Source organism: Prorops nasuta, unplaced genomic scaffold (assembly GCF_024137725.1).
Source record: "Prorops nasuta isolate Cenicafe-Biocafe unplaced genomic scaffold, Cenicafe_Pnas_1.2 PNAS00003, whole genome shotgun sequence".
In the NCBI taxonomy this organism is placed as follows: Eukaryota; Metazoa; Arthropoda; class Insecta; order Hymenoptera; family Bethylidae; genus Prorops; species Prorops nasuta.
The window spans coordinates 1,367,121-1,385,374 of NW_027116800.1; the positions used below are offsets into that span (position 1 = coordinate 1,367,121).

Genomic DNA, 18,254 nt, shown 5'->3' on the forward strand with positions numbered 1-18,254 from the left:
AAGGTACGAATGAATCGAGCGCGCGTATATGAGCGGGAGTAAGGAAGAATAAGCGCAGCGGGTAATTAACTTGCACTATCTTGTGCGCGCGCATTCTGTAAAAATTACAAACGAGTTGCGGAGCTTCATTAATAAAGAACGCGAACCGGTGTATAGGTACGATCTATTTATAGATATTATGCTGCCACTATAAGAGATACTATCGCGTGTAATCCAGTCTATGCGTATAAGCTGTACATATATACGAATAAACATAATTAAATTGCAGATTATCTGAATCATATAACGTCGCTACGAGTGCAAAACCATTTATCGAATTCCATTCAAAAAGGCAAGATAAAAAAACTATCTCTCAAGAAATATTATAATCGCAGTGTCGAAGACAGATGGATGACCCGTCGGTATTGTCAGGGGGATGACATTTGCGAAGAATAATAAGTTTCCAGGAGTTTTTCGAGTGTTCCCGACGAAACAGTCCAAAGTCACAGAGAATCTCGATGGGATCTTATGCAAATTTTCTGTGGTCGCAGCGATCCCCCACCTATTGCAACGTCGCAATTACATCGCTTTAAGTGGAACACGATTAACGTCTGTTCAGACACCGTGATTCTCAGAACGCATGAAAGGATCGCTGTTTTCATCGGGCGCACTCTCCCACGGGCTTCAATACGTTTCACGATCCTTTGTACTTCCATCATTAGCCAAGATCGCATCTTTGCGAATATAGTTCCTGGATCGGGCTGCCATAATTCCGCAATTCGTTTCTCCGAGCTGAAAACAGATCCATGGGTTCAAACGGTTCTCTCCGATAATAATAATATTAAAGCGTATTCCTATATGTAAGATGACAGCACGAAAATTGGTACTATCTGATACTGGGCTAAACAAGTGCACAAGATTACGACAGACTCTTTCAACCGTATCTGGTGCTCAATATGCGGATAGAACTCCTAAAAGAGCGCTTGAATTTAAATAAGATAGAAAATGGAATGCAATGAGATTTATCGTACAGGTTCGAGAGAATAAAGGCTGCTAGATTGAGCGCAGGTGGGTGAATATTAATTGAATGGAATACAAGATGAAGGATACTTGGGTAGGCTGAATATGCGTTTGGAAAGGCAAATGTACAGTGTTGGGAAAATAAGAGAGGAATGAAAGCTGGGGTATAGAGGGTATGGTGAACGGTGTCTAAAAGGTCCTAAACGGGAGAGATCCATCCCATCCAGAATCAACAAACTCTGCCTCTGACTTCTGAGTGGAAACGAGCAACAAGTGCGGTCCAGTATGCAAGTCGTCAGTATATATAGATGTACCGGTGTTGGATGTATTAGTGAGAGTGCAGGGACCGCTGGAGGAGAGTGGAGTCTCGGGCTACGCGGTAGGGGTAGACCGGGTAGAGACTGAAGACTCGAGACTCTAATCTGTAGTTGCAACGGCAAGCATGTTACTAGGCAGACACACTCCGATATCCAATGCAAATTTCTTCAACGCTGCAGAGTGCGGTGCAGATCTTTGCTAGCCTTGTGTAGGCGAAGGATGTCCATCCTCTTTCACGACCAGTCCTCTTCGGATTCTATATAAACCGCTGACCGTACTGCTCCGTCTTGGTGTTGGTATCGGGGACCAGTGGTTCTTCGTAATCCGCACCCATTGGATGACCGTTGCCCAGCTATGTGTAGTATGCGGCGCCGTAAGAATCACGCGCAACTTTCCATATCAAGGAGTTTTAACGCTGCCCCAAGGTGGTAGTGGGCTAGCCGGAGGCGCCTACACACCTACGAAAGCACCACTACTCAATAAGACAAAAACGCTTGAATACAATGTTTTTCTAATACTTCTCGAAATTCCTCATTCATTCAAACTTAACCACTCATTGTCCTCACAAATTTTTTTCCAATTTAAAATACTAGCAGTTTCCAATAGAAACGTCAATTTTTTTTATTAATATGTACAACTTACTTGCTATATCATACAAATTACTTTCGGAATATTTACAATTTTTCTTCTTACGACTAGAGCAGTATGGTAAGGTTTATTTCAAATTTCGGCCAGTTGGGCCATTTCGAGCAAAGCGTTTAAATTTGTTGGTACCCAATTTGTACCATTGTGACAAACAAATATTGAACTCGAATCCATGTATGCTTGAAAATTTCCAATTTTATAAACTTGTTTGGCTTCTCTGTATTTATTTGGAATTGGCATAAACAAAATTCCCCGTTCCTCGCAATTCTTCTGTACAAAATATTTAAAGCCATGCGATGTTCTCAAATCATCAAGTGTCTGAAAATAAATGTGTTAGTGTGTAATTCATACAAATTGTACTGTAAGCAGAAAAATTCTATAAATATTACACTATTATCCATCCTTTTTTTACCTCCGATCGTAGCTGAGAAAGGTTCGGTGGTGGCGGTGCCGGTGGTGTTCTGTCAAAATTGTTCATGTATGAAGATTGGTCCATTGGACTTGGTGAATGACCTTGGGAGAAGTTGGCTCCTTTATTCATCATCATAAGCAATGCTTTCTCAAAGTGCCCTGAAACGTATTGTTATTATTAGAAAAATAAAAATAAACAGGATATGCATAAAGTCCGTTATCACCCCTACATCTGAGAATATTCAATTCTTTCCGAGATATAGAGGTGGTAGTAGGGGCGGCCTTTATGTACACCATGTATAGAAGAAAACTAGATTGTTTAGAAGGATTAATATACCAATTATAACAGGTTCGGCCAATAGTTTATCATTGAACATGCCTCTCCAGCCTGCATACCAATTGTTGACTTGATCGTAATCAGGAGAATGAGTTAACCATAAAGCCAAAACTTGTAACCATTTAGGGAAGAAGAATTTATCTAATAATCCAGCCATGATATGCACTGGTAATAAATCTTTCCACTCATACACCCAATTCCATTGATCCAAATGTTGTTGATTTGGATTGATAATCAACTCTGTTAGAGCTATCTGAAGTTTCGGCACAATATTCTTCACTAGGAAAGCTTCCATGTCACCTTTGGTAAAAACTTCAGCCCAAGGCTGCAACATTAATCTGGCCGACCTATCCGACGGATGCCAGCCGCCCAGCGCTGAACCCAATTTACGACGAATAGTCGGATAAATTAAAGTATTCATTTGATTGCCTTGAAAAATGAAATTACTATTATTATTTTCGAAATATATTATACTAACGCTAGTTATTTATTTAATTTACTTACGCAATAAAGGTAACCAAGGGTGAACCCACGTATGGATAGGTACAGTATCCGTTAATGGATTCCATTCTTCAGCTTCTAACGTTAGTTTTGGAAGAACTAATAAATCCAAAATATGATCAAAAATCCATCCAGGAAGTATGGGTATCCAATGCTCAATCAAGTCAATCATAGGATCTGGCTGCCTACATTTCCATTCACTGTTTTTCATAAAAAGGCAATTTAATATGATTTAAAAAATACATAGCTTTTAATATATACAAACACGCTAAAAACTAAGATATACTTACAGTACAGCACCACGTATAGATGGCATCCATGCACTCCATACAAGCTGATCATATGGATGCATAGCTCTCGATTGAAGAGTACTCGTACCCGTATCTAAAACAGCTTTCCACTCTTCAAATAATTTAACTGGTTGTTTCGGTTGCAAAAGTGGGTTCCAACTAGTTAGACACTCTTTTATCTTTGGGCCCACTAAGCTAGTGGCTAAATCTCCCAGCTCATACATTTTATATTCTTCATAATAGTTATTTTGTAATTTTCGAAAAGCTTCTGCCATTTCACGCAATGGTAAAGCATTCGCTTCAGTCGTTAGTTTATCAACAATCGCTAATACACGTTCTAATGTATCAATCAGTTGCCCATGGTGGTCAACAATTTTTGATAAATTTTTTCTTTCTGCCTCCAATGCAATTGATCTATCACTTAAATGTCTTTTTTTTCTATCATTCTGTATGATATCTTGTTCACACATATCAACAATCAAATCTAAATTATGCATTAACTCTGGTACTGAGAAGTTTGATGTTGTTCTTTTATCGGACATTGAAATTGTTTCATCAGGTACTTGTTGTCCACCAGCAATTGCATGGTAGCCACTGAGAATTCTTTGCTCAGGGCCAGTCATATCTATTACCTTTACTTTACTTATCTCGGATGGCACAGGAACTCTTCTATTAGGTTTTAGTTTACCATCTTCCAAGACCTCATCCACGCTTCTATAAACATACTTTACATTTCTTTTAGGCATATTCTTTTCTCCTTTCCGCCACTGTGAAACTTTTCCCCTATTTTGTTTTCCATCTTCAATTTCTTCAGCTTTCTTCTTTTCAGGTATTTTAGGAGTTTTTTCTGGTCCATAAGCTCCAATAGCTCCCCTACCTTTTCTGAGATGTGCTTCCACAGGAGCACTGATACCCTGTAGCTGTTTTCCCAAGCCTTTTCCAGGCTCAAAACCCATCTAAAAAAATATATTATTAATAATAACATTGGCATAGACAATTTGATATTATGAAATTCAAACTTTCAATTACCTGCAGAAGTAGCTTAGCTCCAATACCTTTAGTATGTACTTCCCAGCTACCGACTCCACTTTTCATTAATGTTGGATTAAACTGATGCTTTTTTCTACGTAAACCAGCTATATCCCCTTCTACATTAAAACCAAATGTTCTGGATTTTGAGGAACTTGGACGTTCTTCTTCAGAGCTAAAAGAGAAAATAATATTTATGTTTATATTACTACCTATAGATAATATACACTTATATCTATAATAATAAATTTGTATACCTTGAGTTAATAGCATTGTTTTGATCTCTCTGCAAATCCTCGTCTTCATCACTTTCATTTTCTTTATCCTTTGGTTTTTCTTCTGCTGGTTTACCAGCTTGCTGAACTCCTCCAGCTACGAAATTGACAGGAGCTGAATACATCTTTGTTCTCTTAGTAAAAATTTTGGTTGATGGTCCTGCTGATAATTCATCTTCTTCACTATCATCAGCCCATATACCTTGAGTCATAAATTGTACATGTGAATGATAATAAGTTATCTTATCATTTAATTAAATGTAAAGTACGAAATTGTTTATCATACCTAACATTTGTTGTTTCTTCGATAATTTTCGCCTTGGACGATTAATATTAAACTCATTGTCTAAATCATAATCTGTAATTTCAAAACTTTCCATTTCGTCCTCAGACATTGTAAAAATTAGAGATGACGTAAGAAATTCTTTTTTTTTATATCCTTCTAATGGATGTCACTTTTTGAATGATCTTCCAATTGCACTTTCAGTTAAAAACTCCAAATTCCAATTTTCAATGGCTATTAGGTTAGGGTTAGTCACGGACAGTCACAACCAGTCACAACAGTCAACAGTATGTATAGCAGCGGTAACAGCGCAGCTCAACTTAGCAATTTCCAAGCCAGCTCAGCGAGCCTCAGCGACCTCAACGTAGTAAGCAATACTATTATGTGATTGGTTAAACAAGCTATACTTTTTCAACCTGACCAATCACATCAAGCTTTTCTTGTTACGCTAAAAAACAAGTTTCGTTATTTTAGCCACTTTGGCTTGGCCTAGGCGAATTTAGGACAATACACTCTATCTGTATAAAGGTGGGATGGGTGGGATAACCGAAACAACCGAAATGACAGTAACAACACCGTCGACAGTTGACAAATGACATCCCTCCCCTGGTCACTCGCTGGACACCCTCCCTTGCTCCTCTGGCCAATCAATATCCGGCGCGGCAAATTAACATAATGTTTAACAATAATCAGTAATATCAGCACATGATACACATGACACATTTTTGTTAAGAGCGATACAAATTTATTATATCATTTTAGTGACATCGCAAACTACTCTTTCGAATAAAATAATTAAATTTTCAAAAATAAACTTTAAAAAAAGTTATATTACAAAAGAAACTATTATTAAAGAAGTTTTTTTGTTTATTCAAAAATGTTGTTATTTTATCAGAATGAAAGAGCAAAATTCGCGATGTTACTAAAATTCTGTAATGATGAGTTTGATTATTCACACGCGTTTTCGAATTTCACTTTATGTATGTTTGAGGTATCCCGTTAGGTCATTTTACTTATGGTTTTCTTTAAAAGGTCGGTAAAAAAGGCTACAATATACTTTTATGTATACTTAAAGATGTAGTTTTTGATATATTCTTTTATACACAAATATCATGTTTTGATTGGTTCTTCAGTTTGCAAATATTCCTTCAAAGATTTACAAGTCGAAGTATTATACAAAAAAATTATTATACTCAACTTTTTATATCCTTTTTACATTCTGCTCATATACTATAAATAATTACATTTTTGTCGTAAAACAATATATAATAATGCTTTTTACAATATTACATTTCAAGTATGAAACATTAAAAATATACAAATGTATTATTAAGATAGATTTATCTTTTATTTCGTCGGTGAGAATGTTGTAGGGTTCAGAATACGAGAATGCATTTCCCGTATTAATGGTACAGTGTAAGCAACGCATTCATCCCATCCAGGCGATCTCCAAGCGGATTCTCGAGTTTCTTTACGTGCTTCAAGATTTTTGTAACCTATTAGAGACAGATTTTTCTTTTTAGAATTCATTCTATTTGTAAAACTTAAAAAGAGTACACTAAATTTTTAGCAACAATGCTTTCATAGTATTTAGTTATGTAAAGCTATCTTAACATGTAGTGACCATTAATGGCTAATGTTTACGAATGCATTGTTAGTAATTAGGTGGTTGGCTAACTATATAAATCATTAACATGACTCATTTTACCCATGTTGGTAATAATAATTGTATTTTAGCCAATATTTGTGATATTTCTAGAAATGGTTTAATACTTACACCAAATATGATGAACATTGTAGAGTCGACCAATTTGTGAAAAGTAGCCAGCAAAAGGCTCATCATTATTGCGTCTATAATTGATTGCTTTAGCCCAATTATTACCCCATTCTATCATTGTACCAGGTTTTAAACTATAACTTCGAATTTCATATATATTTGATCCCTCACGCTTTGTAAGAGGAGGCCAATAACTGAATGCCAGTAAATACTGTAAATGACGGGATCTGAGGTAATTCCCACGCTCCTTGAGTAACTGCTGATAAGCCTAAACATCCAAATTATGATTGTTACTTTTATCCCCATTAGTTCATGGCTCAAACATTTTTTCACTTTTCAGGTGTTTACTGTAATCAGTAATAGAGATGCTCTATTAATGACTATAGCAAGCAGCTAAAAAGTGCAAATATTTCCGTTCTCTGCATAATCTATTATATGCAGATATGGTAAAAAAATGAATGCACACATTTATAAGTAAAATAAAAGTATTATAGTAGCATTGTCTTATTTATTTTAATTACCTGATCTTTGGAAAGATATATTTGAGTGTGATCAATGCGTTCAAAGCCACCCTTATACTGCCAGAGATGCAAGGCTTGGTCCAAATCACCAACTTCTACTGTCCATGAACCCACCAGCTCACAGTTTAGCTCCGACTTTTTGGAGTGTATGAAATCCACATGCTTCTCACTAGAATTTCATAATAGAAAGATAGCAATTGCTTTTGTCTAATAAAAATTGTAGGCAGAACTATTTTAGTAGTCAATGAGCTTGAAATAAATCTACAGTTAGTGGCATCCACTCACTAGTTAGCTAAATATTTGTCAATAGAATCAGGACGTATGTTGTGAGTGTGCAAGGCATAAATTGTTTCCTTATCCGACAGCATCCGCGAGTGAGACTCTTTGGTAGGTTCTATCTTTCTTACCGAAAGCTTACTCAACCATCCTTCGCTATAATCTTGCCGATCCGTTGACCTTGTTAGAGATCTATAAACAAATATATTTGTTGTTTCGAAATCGGCCATTTCATATCACTGGCCAAAGTGGCGAAAGGTGATCGAGATACGACATATATATAGATGAAAATTTTGTATCTACAATTAAATTTCTACCTGCTTGAACTAGAAAACGAACGGACATTGTTGCCCACAAAAGTGATCTGCACAGTTCTGAGTATTTTTCTCAAAACGGCAGCCATTCTTATTAGATGAATTGAACCCTCAGGAATTCTTTAATCCTTCTCTCTGCCCAATAAAGACAAGTATTTCTCATCGAATTCGTCGTAACCGTAAACACTACGCTGCTTTAAAAACCGTAAACTGCAAAGTGCACTGCTGTCAGCTGTAGACTAATTTACACACTAAACCTAAACTTGCTCCACTCCGCTAATCCTCGCCTGTTAACAGACTTGCTACGCTGCTGTGATCAGTTGATCCATCCATGTGATGAAAGATCCGGCATTTTGATCAGATTTATCTTTACTTACGATATTCCTTTATGATGTAGCATTTTTTTCTGTCATTTTGGAACAACAATAAGAACAAAATTTATTCCTCATTAATGCGCATGAGTGTTTTTTTTCCGCTCAAAAACCGACATTCAAATCAAATTTCAATAATTATTTCAGATACGAACAGACCGGAGATGTTCTCTGAACAACTTTTAGGTTATTTTAAAGATTGTTGGTGTTATATGTTACGAACATAAATAAAATTAAAAAAAAAGTCTTTCTATAAGTTTTTGAACAGATATATTTGTAAAGTGAGCAAACAATAGTATTATAGTACAAAAATATATACAAATAATTGCAATAAATGAACAGTATGCCATATTTACAGTAAATAAATATTGTGAATTTTTTACAAACATTAACAATCATTCAAACACATTTTCATTGTATCAAACATTGCTCAATTGAATCTGATGTTTTCTGAACATTGTTCTCTTGTAAATTTATTGTTGCCAAAAGGCCTTTTATGCTTTCAGCTTCCTTCATCCATAATTGTACCTACAGGTATATATATTTGTAATAAATTTTAAATGCTTTATATGATTTGCACAATACCTGTTTATAAAGAAGATCTCTCCTTCTACCTGGTGGCTCTTTACTTAACAAAGGAACAATTATACTAAGAGAAGATTGGAGCTTCTCTAGCGCAAGAGCATAATTTCCTTCGCTAAAATATTGATCCCCAATTTCTCCTATCTCAAGTGCATTCGCTATACTTGGTGTGCTTTTACTAAGACCACCTACAAATTCAAATATTCTTATTATTTTTTATTACTAATTTCTATACCATTTTTATCATACGTTACTGACGTAATTCTTTTGAGCAAAAGCTAGTATTTTCATGATGTGCTGTTTTCAAGACATGTATTTTATCCACTTTATCATTAGATTTACTTGCTTCTATTTCACACGTATCATAAGACATTTCCTTCAATTTTTCTGCTCTTTGCATATAATTATTTACATGTAGTCTTAATGCTGATTTTCGTTTTATATCAACTTCATCTATTTTTATGGTATTGTAAAAGATTATATTGCTTTTCAAATTTATCTAAGTAAAGCACTTATGCTATTCACTTACTTTTTAAATGTGGAATGATATATCTAAGTGCTTCACAATATAAATAAAATGCTTCTTTATAATTTTTCTCACTATCCATTTTAACTGCATCTTGAGATAGTTTCATTGATTTCTCATAACTTTCTTTAGTAGGAGCATGCTCTAAATCCAAAAATTCATGAGCAAAAAATTGCTCAAAACTTATCCGTTTTTCAGGATCATGTATTAATAAGGACATTAATAAATCCCTGCATTGATTTGAAATATGGCTCCCTTTTGGTATCTGTACTAAACAAGGTATATCAATATATGTATATATACACATAGTATATATGAAAAGAAAAATCCTTGAGTAAGAATTAAAGTATTAACCTCTATTGGCTTGCAAGCTTTAATTTTTTCTGCTAATTCCTGAAAGCTACTACTGGAATATGGAGCTTTTCCAAAAAGGCATTCATACATAATCACCCCCACACTCCAAAGATCAACACGTGTATCATATTTATGTCTTAATAGCATTTCAGGTGCCATATATAAAGGTGATCCTCTTATTACACATTTTTGTTCTGTATCTGAGAAATGTTGAGCAAATCCAAAATCTGCAATTAAAAACAACTTAAGATCAAAGCAGATAATGTTACTCCCTTGTAGTTAATTTTAAAAACAAACCTCCAACTTTAAGCATTAATGCAGGTTTTGTTTTAAGTAACAAATTTTGAGGTTTTAAATCCATGTGAGATACATTATTACTACGTAAATATCTTAAAGCTAAGGCAAGCTGTTGTAAAAACCGGCTACAAATATTTTCAGACAATTTATGCCTCTTCTTTATAAAATTTGAAAGATCACCTCCATCACAATATTCCATGACAATATAAATGTGCCTGTAAGTTTAATTATTATATCATAAAATAAATATTTGAATAAAATAAGAGCTCCAATATTTTACAGACCCTTCATCCCAGAAAAAATCTTTCATCTCTACAATATGATCATGATTTAAAACTTTTAAAAGGTTAATTTCAGTTACAATATTATCAACTGCTGATTTTGAAAGTGATTTTTTGTCTACGCATTTTATAGCGATCACCTCTCTGGAGCCACCCTGTAAATAAAAAATCTAATAACATCACAGAAAATGTTGACATCATAATTGCATTGTTATCTGTCAAACTAAGCATAACCTCAAATTTACAACGAACCTTCTTAAAAGCTTTATAAACCGTAGCATAACTTCCAGACCCTATTTTTTCAATTAATGAATAATCCTTTAAGCTTGGTAAACTCATTTTATGCCAGAATTTATCTTACTCCATTCGATTTAACATTTAAGCTTCCTGTTTACGAAAAGAACTCCTGCAGTCAAAATTTACAAGTAACTTAATATATTGTTTGATTTGTTTGTGATACAATGTATATACATATGACTCGAGGGTTAGGGAAGTAGGTAGCAGGTAATAGCGCTAGATAAAGTTAAAATTACATAAACGAACGAGGACATGTCGTAAGATATCGTGCAGTAGAAATTCCTTATTTAAAAAAGACAGCAACAACATCAGTGTAGTATGTACATGCCACAATTAAAACGCCTCACAGCATAAATACAAGAAAATATGTACGCATCTTCGTACGTATTATAATAAAAGATACAAAATTGTCGCATACAATTTTTTCGAAACTTTCTTAGTAATTTGCTATCCGTATTCATAGCTTTTAGTAAAATTTTGATACTTTTAATAAATACTATAATAAGTTAAACATAAACAGTTTCTTACACTTGGTTTAATCACGGCGTTTTAAGTGGCAAATCCTAGAGATGATGAGGTCGATGAGGAACATATTGTTGAAAATAACTGCCACGTTATAATCATGTATCAGCAATGCTACTACAATTTTTCTGTAACATTAATTAACGCTCTTCTATGAAAAGAAAATGATTAAAAGTAGGTCTTTGAAATTTAACAATTTATTCAATAATTAAATATATTTTAAAATACACATAGGTCGTCTTTTATAAATCACATATATAAATGCTGTTATTAATCACTAGAAAATATCTTACATAGGAGTCACTGCATTTTGGCACAGAGCTTTTATAAGGACGTCGATTTGCTGGAGATTGTTCTTAGCATGAATCGCTACTTGACCTTCCGGTAAAATTTCTGGCTCGTAGCGCAATAGCTCGTAAGCTTCGGCCAAGAATTTTCTAGACTCCTGTTAAAACAAAGAATGTAACCGAGTGTCACGGTGCAACGTTTAAGCATTATGCATACCATTAAAATTCCACGTAGCTCCTCTTTGCCCTGTCGCCTTCCAAATTCAGCCAAAGCAGCGTGCATTTCGAAAAGAATCAGTCCCCTGATTCTATTCTCGGCTGAAGGAAGAGTGCACAAAATATTCAATATATATATACATACATATAATATTACTGGTAGCGTCAGGGGCGTATGTATTTTTTGCTCTCACCCGGTACGAGGGTTTTGAGGATATCGTTGAGCTTCTGGCAGAGGATGATTTTTTCGCCGAGCAGATCATCGTTTACGGTAGGCAAGCCCGTACTTTGTTGGCCGATTATCTGAGCCAGGGCAACCTTTACATCCGTGAGATAAAAGTGATTTTCGTGCAGGAGCTTGCGATAACGATTTATAAATTTCTTGCAGGCATCGACATTATCCTTTTTCATCGCAGCCAGCTCCTGGCCGATCTTTTCGATCATTTGCTCTACCTGATCCCAAGGGCTCGTGTTCTTGCACTTGTCACAGACAAAATCAGGTGGCTGGTTGCCCTGATAAATGAAAGTGGGCGGTAACATGCTTCCACCGCACTCCCTGGAATTAAATGTCCGAAAAAAACTCTACTTCATTCCAATTTTCTTCACAATTCAAGAGCCATCCGTGCGCAATTTTTTCCCCCCTCATTTTTTTTCTCTTTCTTTTCTTGCAGCGAGAGATTAATCAGCCATTCTGGAATACCATGATTTATACCGAGTTTATCTGGACTTTTTTATGCGGCTGATATACAAAATATAAAGTAGCGAGTGTGCGAAGGGACGTCACATTGGGAAAATAATGACGCGTATATATTATATTATCGTGGCATAAATACGGATAACAAGGTGTACGTCACCGGCTATATGAGATTTCCGGCTGTTCTGGACGATTATTTTTACAGCGATAAGAATAGCGCAATTTCATGGCTAGACATAATTGCATCCCCGGGGACCGGAAGACCCGATCCACACCGACACGATCGATTTCTATCCTAAATAATGATTCTTACGAGTCGATCCGACAGGTATCCCCCAGGCACAACAATTGTTTTACCAAAAATAATATAATATCCGCTGCAACAATCACATTTCTTTCTCCATACATTTCAAGACGATAAATGAGAACGCTCCCCCACTTTACGTGCAACTTACCCTTTCGTGCACAAGATTGCATTGTACATCATGCCGAATTCCGTGGGATCTTTGCACCGTTCGCAGCTGCACTCGAAAAACTTTGTTTGCAACAAATGGTGTCGTCTGCTAGTCAAACCCCAAAGAGGATCCGTGTAGCATATCGAAATATGATCTCCTAAATAATACATTTCAAGAGAACACGCAGAATTTTTCTACTCTCGCATATACACATATATCGTCAAGGTACAATACCTTTTTGTATCGGTAGAACCGCTCGGACTATCACACCACCGGTAGACGTAAAAGTTTTCGAACAGTTGGCCCTGCAATTGTGTTCCAGATAAGACGACAAATCGTACACGGCCATATAAGGGGGCTCGGTTATTGGCACCTCGTGGCCATTGACCTAGAACACCGTAAAATTCCTAAAATGGAATAGAAAAGATGATAAGAAAAAAGTGTAAGGACAAATAACCTGAAGAATTCCAGCAATTCGAGCAATCTCCTCGTCCCTAATGTCCTCGACCTTGAAGAATCGTTTAATGAATCGGGCCAGTTCCAGTGGTTTTTCGAACGCGTAATCCATGTCCCTCGTGGCGAGGTCGCAGTGGTCCTCGAGTTGCAGGAGCTTCCGGTACATCTCAGGATGTTCGTTCTTCAGGCACAGCGCTCGAACGGCGCAGATGCAACGATAGGTCGGATGAGGCAAGCCAAAATCGGTGATGGATACCTAAAATCGAGAGCTTTCCGCTGTAATTCGGGGAAAGGAGTAACTATGTATTGTTCTCTCTCGAGTTGTTCTTCTACCTTCGTGCCTTTATTCTTCATGGTGAACTCGCATTCTGGTCCATGACTTTTGCACTCGAGACAGAGTGGCCAACCGCACTTTTCGCAAGGCACTGCAGTTTTAGCCGTCAAAACGACGTAGCAATTCAAGCAAACTGGTACCGTGGAGTGCATTGGTCCGGCTATCAACGGGTTTTCGTCCTTGATCACGATTTCGCCTACATCGATTTTCCTGGTAGCTACGTAGTGACGACCGAGTGTCTTGTCCTTCGTAAGCTTCAAGAAGAAACAGAAGAGTAAATTTTTGAATATTATGCAGGGTGTGCCAGTAATTAAAGGCATTAGGAGCATGGATGTAAGAAAACGTGTATATCTTTTATGCACATATATAGGAACTTTATAAAAGCTCTCATTAGTATTTGTCTTAAGAAATGTTCTATGAAAAATGTTGATACTTTAATATTTACGGAATTAGACGTATAATGTTTTCTTATTACATATATATATATATATATATATATATACTTTATATATATATTTTTACAGTCTTACGTCGCATTTGAGTTTTTTGAAGACTGTGCAAGAAACAAAGGCAGAGGAGACAAAAATTGGGTGGAGATTTTACCTTGAAAGCCTTGCAGACTTTGGAATGCAGTTTCCAGTGTTTCTTTTGGTGTTCGCGACTGCAATAATAGACCGACTTGCATCCACCGCATTTTTGGGTGGCGCGCGTTTCGCAAAAAGCGCAGGTTGCGTCAACGGACGCTTCTCCCATTGCAAAAGCAGTCCTACCGGGGCAAAATATCGGCAATCTTTAGATCTACTGTTGTCGGGTTACGTACTGACGAACGTATTATCGCTCTGCGACCAGAACCTCTATAGGACTATTAATAGTCCAAGCAAAGTGGTCCGTTGGCTAAACTTAGGGTGAATAGACCCGTAGAGCGCCTTCTACAGGGTGCTTTAAAAAAATGATAGATCCTCGATTCTCGTTAAATTCTAAAGGGGTTAAAAATTCTAATTTTCAAGAAGCTGTAACTCGCTAACCACTGTACTGATTTTCACGAGACTTGGAGGCTTCGTTTCAGACAATTCTAAAGAATATTAATATTCGAGAAAGTAAAAAAAATTTCTTGCACCCTGTATATCTATATTTTCGGTGCACTTTTTGTTGCCAGACCTCACCTGGCTCTTTACGCGAATAGCTGGACTATTCGTCAACGTCACTCGTCTCTATCAAATATAGTATTAAAGTATAGCGTTGGATTGACGCTACGTTTAAAATGCTGGATACGACCGTTTCGAGGGGGAAGCGTTTCTTAAAAATTGTTGATAATTATGCCGTCTGTCGAAGGTAAAGGGAGACGCGGAACGTAGATGGTAGGCGATATGACCACGCTCTAATACACGTAGTGAAAATTATAGTGTTGGGATGGCACGGCTTCGTTCCGGTATAACAAGATGCCCCGAAATAGTCTGCACGAACGCTCGTAATTACACTCTCTACGAATTCACCGGGCAAGAATAAGTTGCTTTGTTCTTCGATAGAGGTCATTCGCGCGTCGATCCAGCCGCTAATACGCAATTGACAAATTTTGTCAGAGATTCTAATACATTTCTATATCTCTACAAGTGTACAAAGCACTGATTTATCCGATGATACTCCGAAATGGATAGAAAGCGATTCTTGTAAGCTCTAGCCTCGATTAAAAAGTTATTAGTAATAAATTTATAAATTCTATCGGAAAACTTGTGGTCGATTAAAAATATATAGAGTCCGTACTTAGAGGACACCTCAGAATGTTAGATAAAAAAAAACTTTATTGATTTTGCAATTATATAAGATATTCAGTTTGAGTCTTTTCGATACATTATTAACGATGTTTAAATTCAGAGGTTTATTATAAAATTCTATTCTTTTGTTTCTAACAAATAGGATAATAAACGTTTTCCTACGTGTAAACTCTGCAAGTGTTGGCTCTTGTACAGTAGAATACAGAGAAATTGAAAAAATTCTGTTACTTGAAATTAAAACTATTCGATTAAACTGAGTACTCGAGACGAAGATCTCTCGAGCCAGAGCAGCAAACAATTCAATATCAGTATTTCACGTTCGTATATAGCGCATTCGCGTAATCGTTCGACGTGTTTCCGCTTTCGTTCAATTAGCAGAAAGTGCACTGGCGGTGGAAAACAAGAGCGAGTGAAAGAAGTATTCATAAACGAAAATTAAGTTAAAAGAGTCTCTCGGTTAGAGCTCGGTTTCTGATAGATACAAAAGCTTAAGGTCGTCTTGGATACAAATGTATTCATATTTTACGTGATGAATCATATTACAATCCAGTAGGAGATTCGAGTCGAAATCCTATCTAACCAGAGACACTACTTGACAGACGAAACAGGCGAAATTAGATCGGTTTAATATTTGTTACAAACGTCGGTAAAACAGTTTCAATTAATTTTACTCGGTCGCTAACGCTCAACGATGAACTTCAAATTCGTACAAGTGCCGAATAGGAAGATTTGGTCGTAAATTCACAGTCTAGAAGGGTGTCAGTTTGCTATACGAGAGGAAAAAAGGAGTGTTTGGAGCACAGATTCTGGATAAACCGTGCTCGCAATTAAGAGACAATGGAAAAGCGGTGGGATGCTTAATTCGTGGAAACTTTGGGAATTAGGCTAACAGTTGGTTGGGAGAAGAGGAGCGTTGGTTCGGGTCGCTGGAAGATTTAGGTTGGTGCAGCTGGGTTTACGTCTACGCTGAAACGGTTTAATTACCGTCAGAGCTTCGTGGATAAGGGTTGATAACCCGATGACTTGGAAGTTACGATGTCAATTACGGGCCCGTGAGATAAGCCGCTGGTGGTAAGCGATGGTAATGCTAAGATTCGGCCACTTGTGTAATTATGTATATCAAGAAGCTACGGTACCATTCCCACGTAGAATCTCGCTATGCTGCACGAGATAAAGGTCGTACATGCGATTCTTAACGATCTCTACGAAACCGTCATGTTTCATTTCATTTTCCTGCTAATGACTCTAATTGCCAAAAGTATCCCGTATACCCTTGAATTTTCAGTGCTTACCGCAAGAATTAACTGTACGTTCATAGTAAACACTTTCCTGGAACGTGCATCGATTCAATTATAGGAAAGCGAACGAAAAATAATAAATAAAATATTACTTTAAAATTTTAATCAACGTGTAAAATTATTTCTGTGTCCATCTCAAGTGTAACAAGAATTGCAAAAGTGTTTGTATGTAGTAAAAGACTTTCTGTCGTTCCAAGTACAAAAGTTTATTTTAATTTAAGTCAAGACTAGCAGAAACGTGGTCGTACTTTAAATTGAAAATATATTTAAGTACTATTAAAGCAAGATCGCTGTGAGATAACCGCTAAAGTCCGAGTTTTTCAAAATAGAGCCGGGTGTTTCTTATCAAGATTTTACTCTTGGCGATAAAGAGCTAACCGCTTCACCAAATTTGGCAGTTTAAGAAAAGCGAGAAAAGGGAAGGTCGAACGAATTATTGGGCGTTATCGAAAATAATCTTTTATAATCGGATCGTTATTCCAGCAAACTAGGCGAGTCTAATGAAAATAAAGAATACTCATCGTGAATCGTAAAGATATGTATGTGAGAAGTCCGTTGACAAGTAGTGATACCAGAAGCAACCAACGCACAATCGTGAATTCCGTATAAGTGTGCATTTGTATCGCGTGCATGTGTTTGCTGTCATCTGATTTCTGGCAGCATTTTTGACAACTGCTTCTCGACAAATAAACATGTATATTATGAGGTCACAAATGTATATTTCATGTAGCATAATGCCATTTATTTTATTGGTGTATGAATTAGTGCTAATAAAACTGTAATAGTTGAAGCTAAAATTACCAGTCATTATAATAATAATTATTTCACAATTGTACAATTATTATACTTCAAAGTGATACGGACCTGTACAAAATAAATACGAAAAGTAGGATGTTTCATTGAAATCACTTTATAGAAATTTTCGGTATCCTTTCGAAATGAAATAGAGACCTTTTGTCAAATTTCAAACTGAAAAAAATAAGCTTTACGGTGTAAAGGGATTCACGGAGCTTTTCATCGCGAGATATGGTAAACCTCGCAGTGCGATATTTTGTCGAACCAAATATCGTTAAACTGAGATGATCGTATGAATGTATAGCACGGTTTAAACGGGACATTGTTATATATAAAAGCAAAAAAAATAACTTTAAATAAAAAACCTTGCGAGAGCAGGTTTAATGTTAACAGCTGTTAATTCTCAGCTGTCGTATTTATAGATACCAGAGTATTTTTAATTATATCGTTATAATTATTTATATAAAACTGCTGATAGTTTCCTCAGAGTGCTTTTATTATTCACCTATCTTTTACATATTATAAGACGAAGAGACAAAGAGGATAAAAATGCTGGTATGGAGAGAGACTGAGGCGCTGTGAAATCGTAACTCGAACATAGTACACTGCAATCGAGGGTTGAATAAGGTACATATTTGCAAAGTGCAATGTGACGCAAACGTTGCACGGCTGCGTGACCAAATATCGGTCGCGAAATCGTGACTGACGTAATCTCGCCATTTCTGAACTCGAGTAAATTTC

The 18,254-nt window shown here is 36.3% G+C and overlaps 4 protein-coding genes across 4 annotated transcripts; all 4 read right to left on the reverse strand.

Moving 5' to 3' along the window:
* Window positions 1–1,226: 1,226 nt before the first annotated feature.
* Window positions 1,227–5,629, reverse strand: sip1 (septin interacting protein 1). The gene is made up of 8 exons (XM_066746746.1): window positions 5,092–5,629; window positions 4,788–5,007; window positions 4,531–4,705; window positions 3,502–4,457; window positions 3,215–3,411; window positions 2,711–3,139; window positions 2,375–2,532; window positions 1,227–2,280 (listed from the first exon to the last, which is right to left on the reverse strand). The coding sequence occupies exons 1-8, from the start codon at window positions 5,198–5,200 to the stop codon at window positions 2,038–2,040; spliced, it is 2,487 nt and encodes an 828-aa protein (XP_066602843.1). The 5' UTR covers window positions 5,201–5,629; the 3' UTR covers window positions 1,227–2,037.
* A 518-nt stretch (window positions 5,630–6,147) lies between these two features.
* On the reverse strand, window positions 6,148–8,299 carry Nipsnap (protein nipsnap). Its single transcript, XM_066746559.1, has 5 exons — window positions 7,980–8,299; window positions 7,672–7,854; window positions 7,387–7,555; window positions 6,866–7,133; window positions 6,148–6,584 (listed from the first exon to the last, which is right to left on the reverse strand). The coding sequence occupies exons 1-5, from the start codon at window positions 8,063–8,065 to the stop codon at window positions 6,436–6,438; spliced, it is 855 nt and encodes a 284-aa protein (XP_066602656.1). The 5' UTR covers window positions 8,066–8,299; the 3' UTR covers window positions 6,148–6,435.
* A 193-nt stretch (window positions 8,300–8,492) lies between these two features.
* Window positions 8,493–10,996, reverse strand: Aduk (Another Drosophila Unc-51-like kinase). The gene is made up of 9 exons (XM_066746548.1): window positions 10,921–10,996; window positions 10,640–10,774; window positions 10,391–10,542; window positions 10,107–10,321; window positions 9,810–10,036; window positions 9,459–9,720; window positions 9,188–9,382; window positions 8,933–9,117; window positions 8,493–8,875 (listed from the first exon to the last, which is right to left on the reverse strand). The coding sequence occupies exons 2-9, from the start codon at window positions 10,724–10,726 to the stop codon at window positions 8,759–8,761; spliced, it is 1,440 nt and encodes a 479-aa protein (XP_066602645.1). The 5' UTR covers window positions 10,727–10,774; window positions 10,921–10,996; the 3' UTR covers window positions 8,493–8,758.
* Window positions 10,997–11,394: 398 nt separating this feature from the next.
* LOC136785669 (SET domain-containing protein SmydA-8-like) lies at window positions 11,395–16,607 on the reverse strand. Its single transcript, XM_066746849.1, has 8 exons — window positions 14,252–16,607; window positions 13,648–13,902; window positions 13,316–13,570; window positions 13,093–13,246; window positions 12,859–13,015; window positions 11,904–12,265; window positions 11,711–11,811; window positions 11,395–11,651 (listed from the first exon to the last, which is right to left on the reverse strand). The coding sequence occupies exons 1-8, from the start codon at window positions 14,399–14,401 to the stop codon at window positions 11,496–11,498; spliced, it is 1,590 nt and encodes a 529-aa protein (XP_066602946.1). The 5' UTR covers window positions 14,402–16,607; the 3' UTR covers window positions 11,395–11,495.
* Between the last annotated feature and the right edge of the window lie 1,647 nt (window positions 16,608–18,254).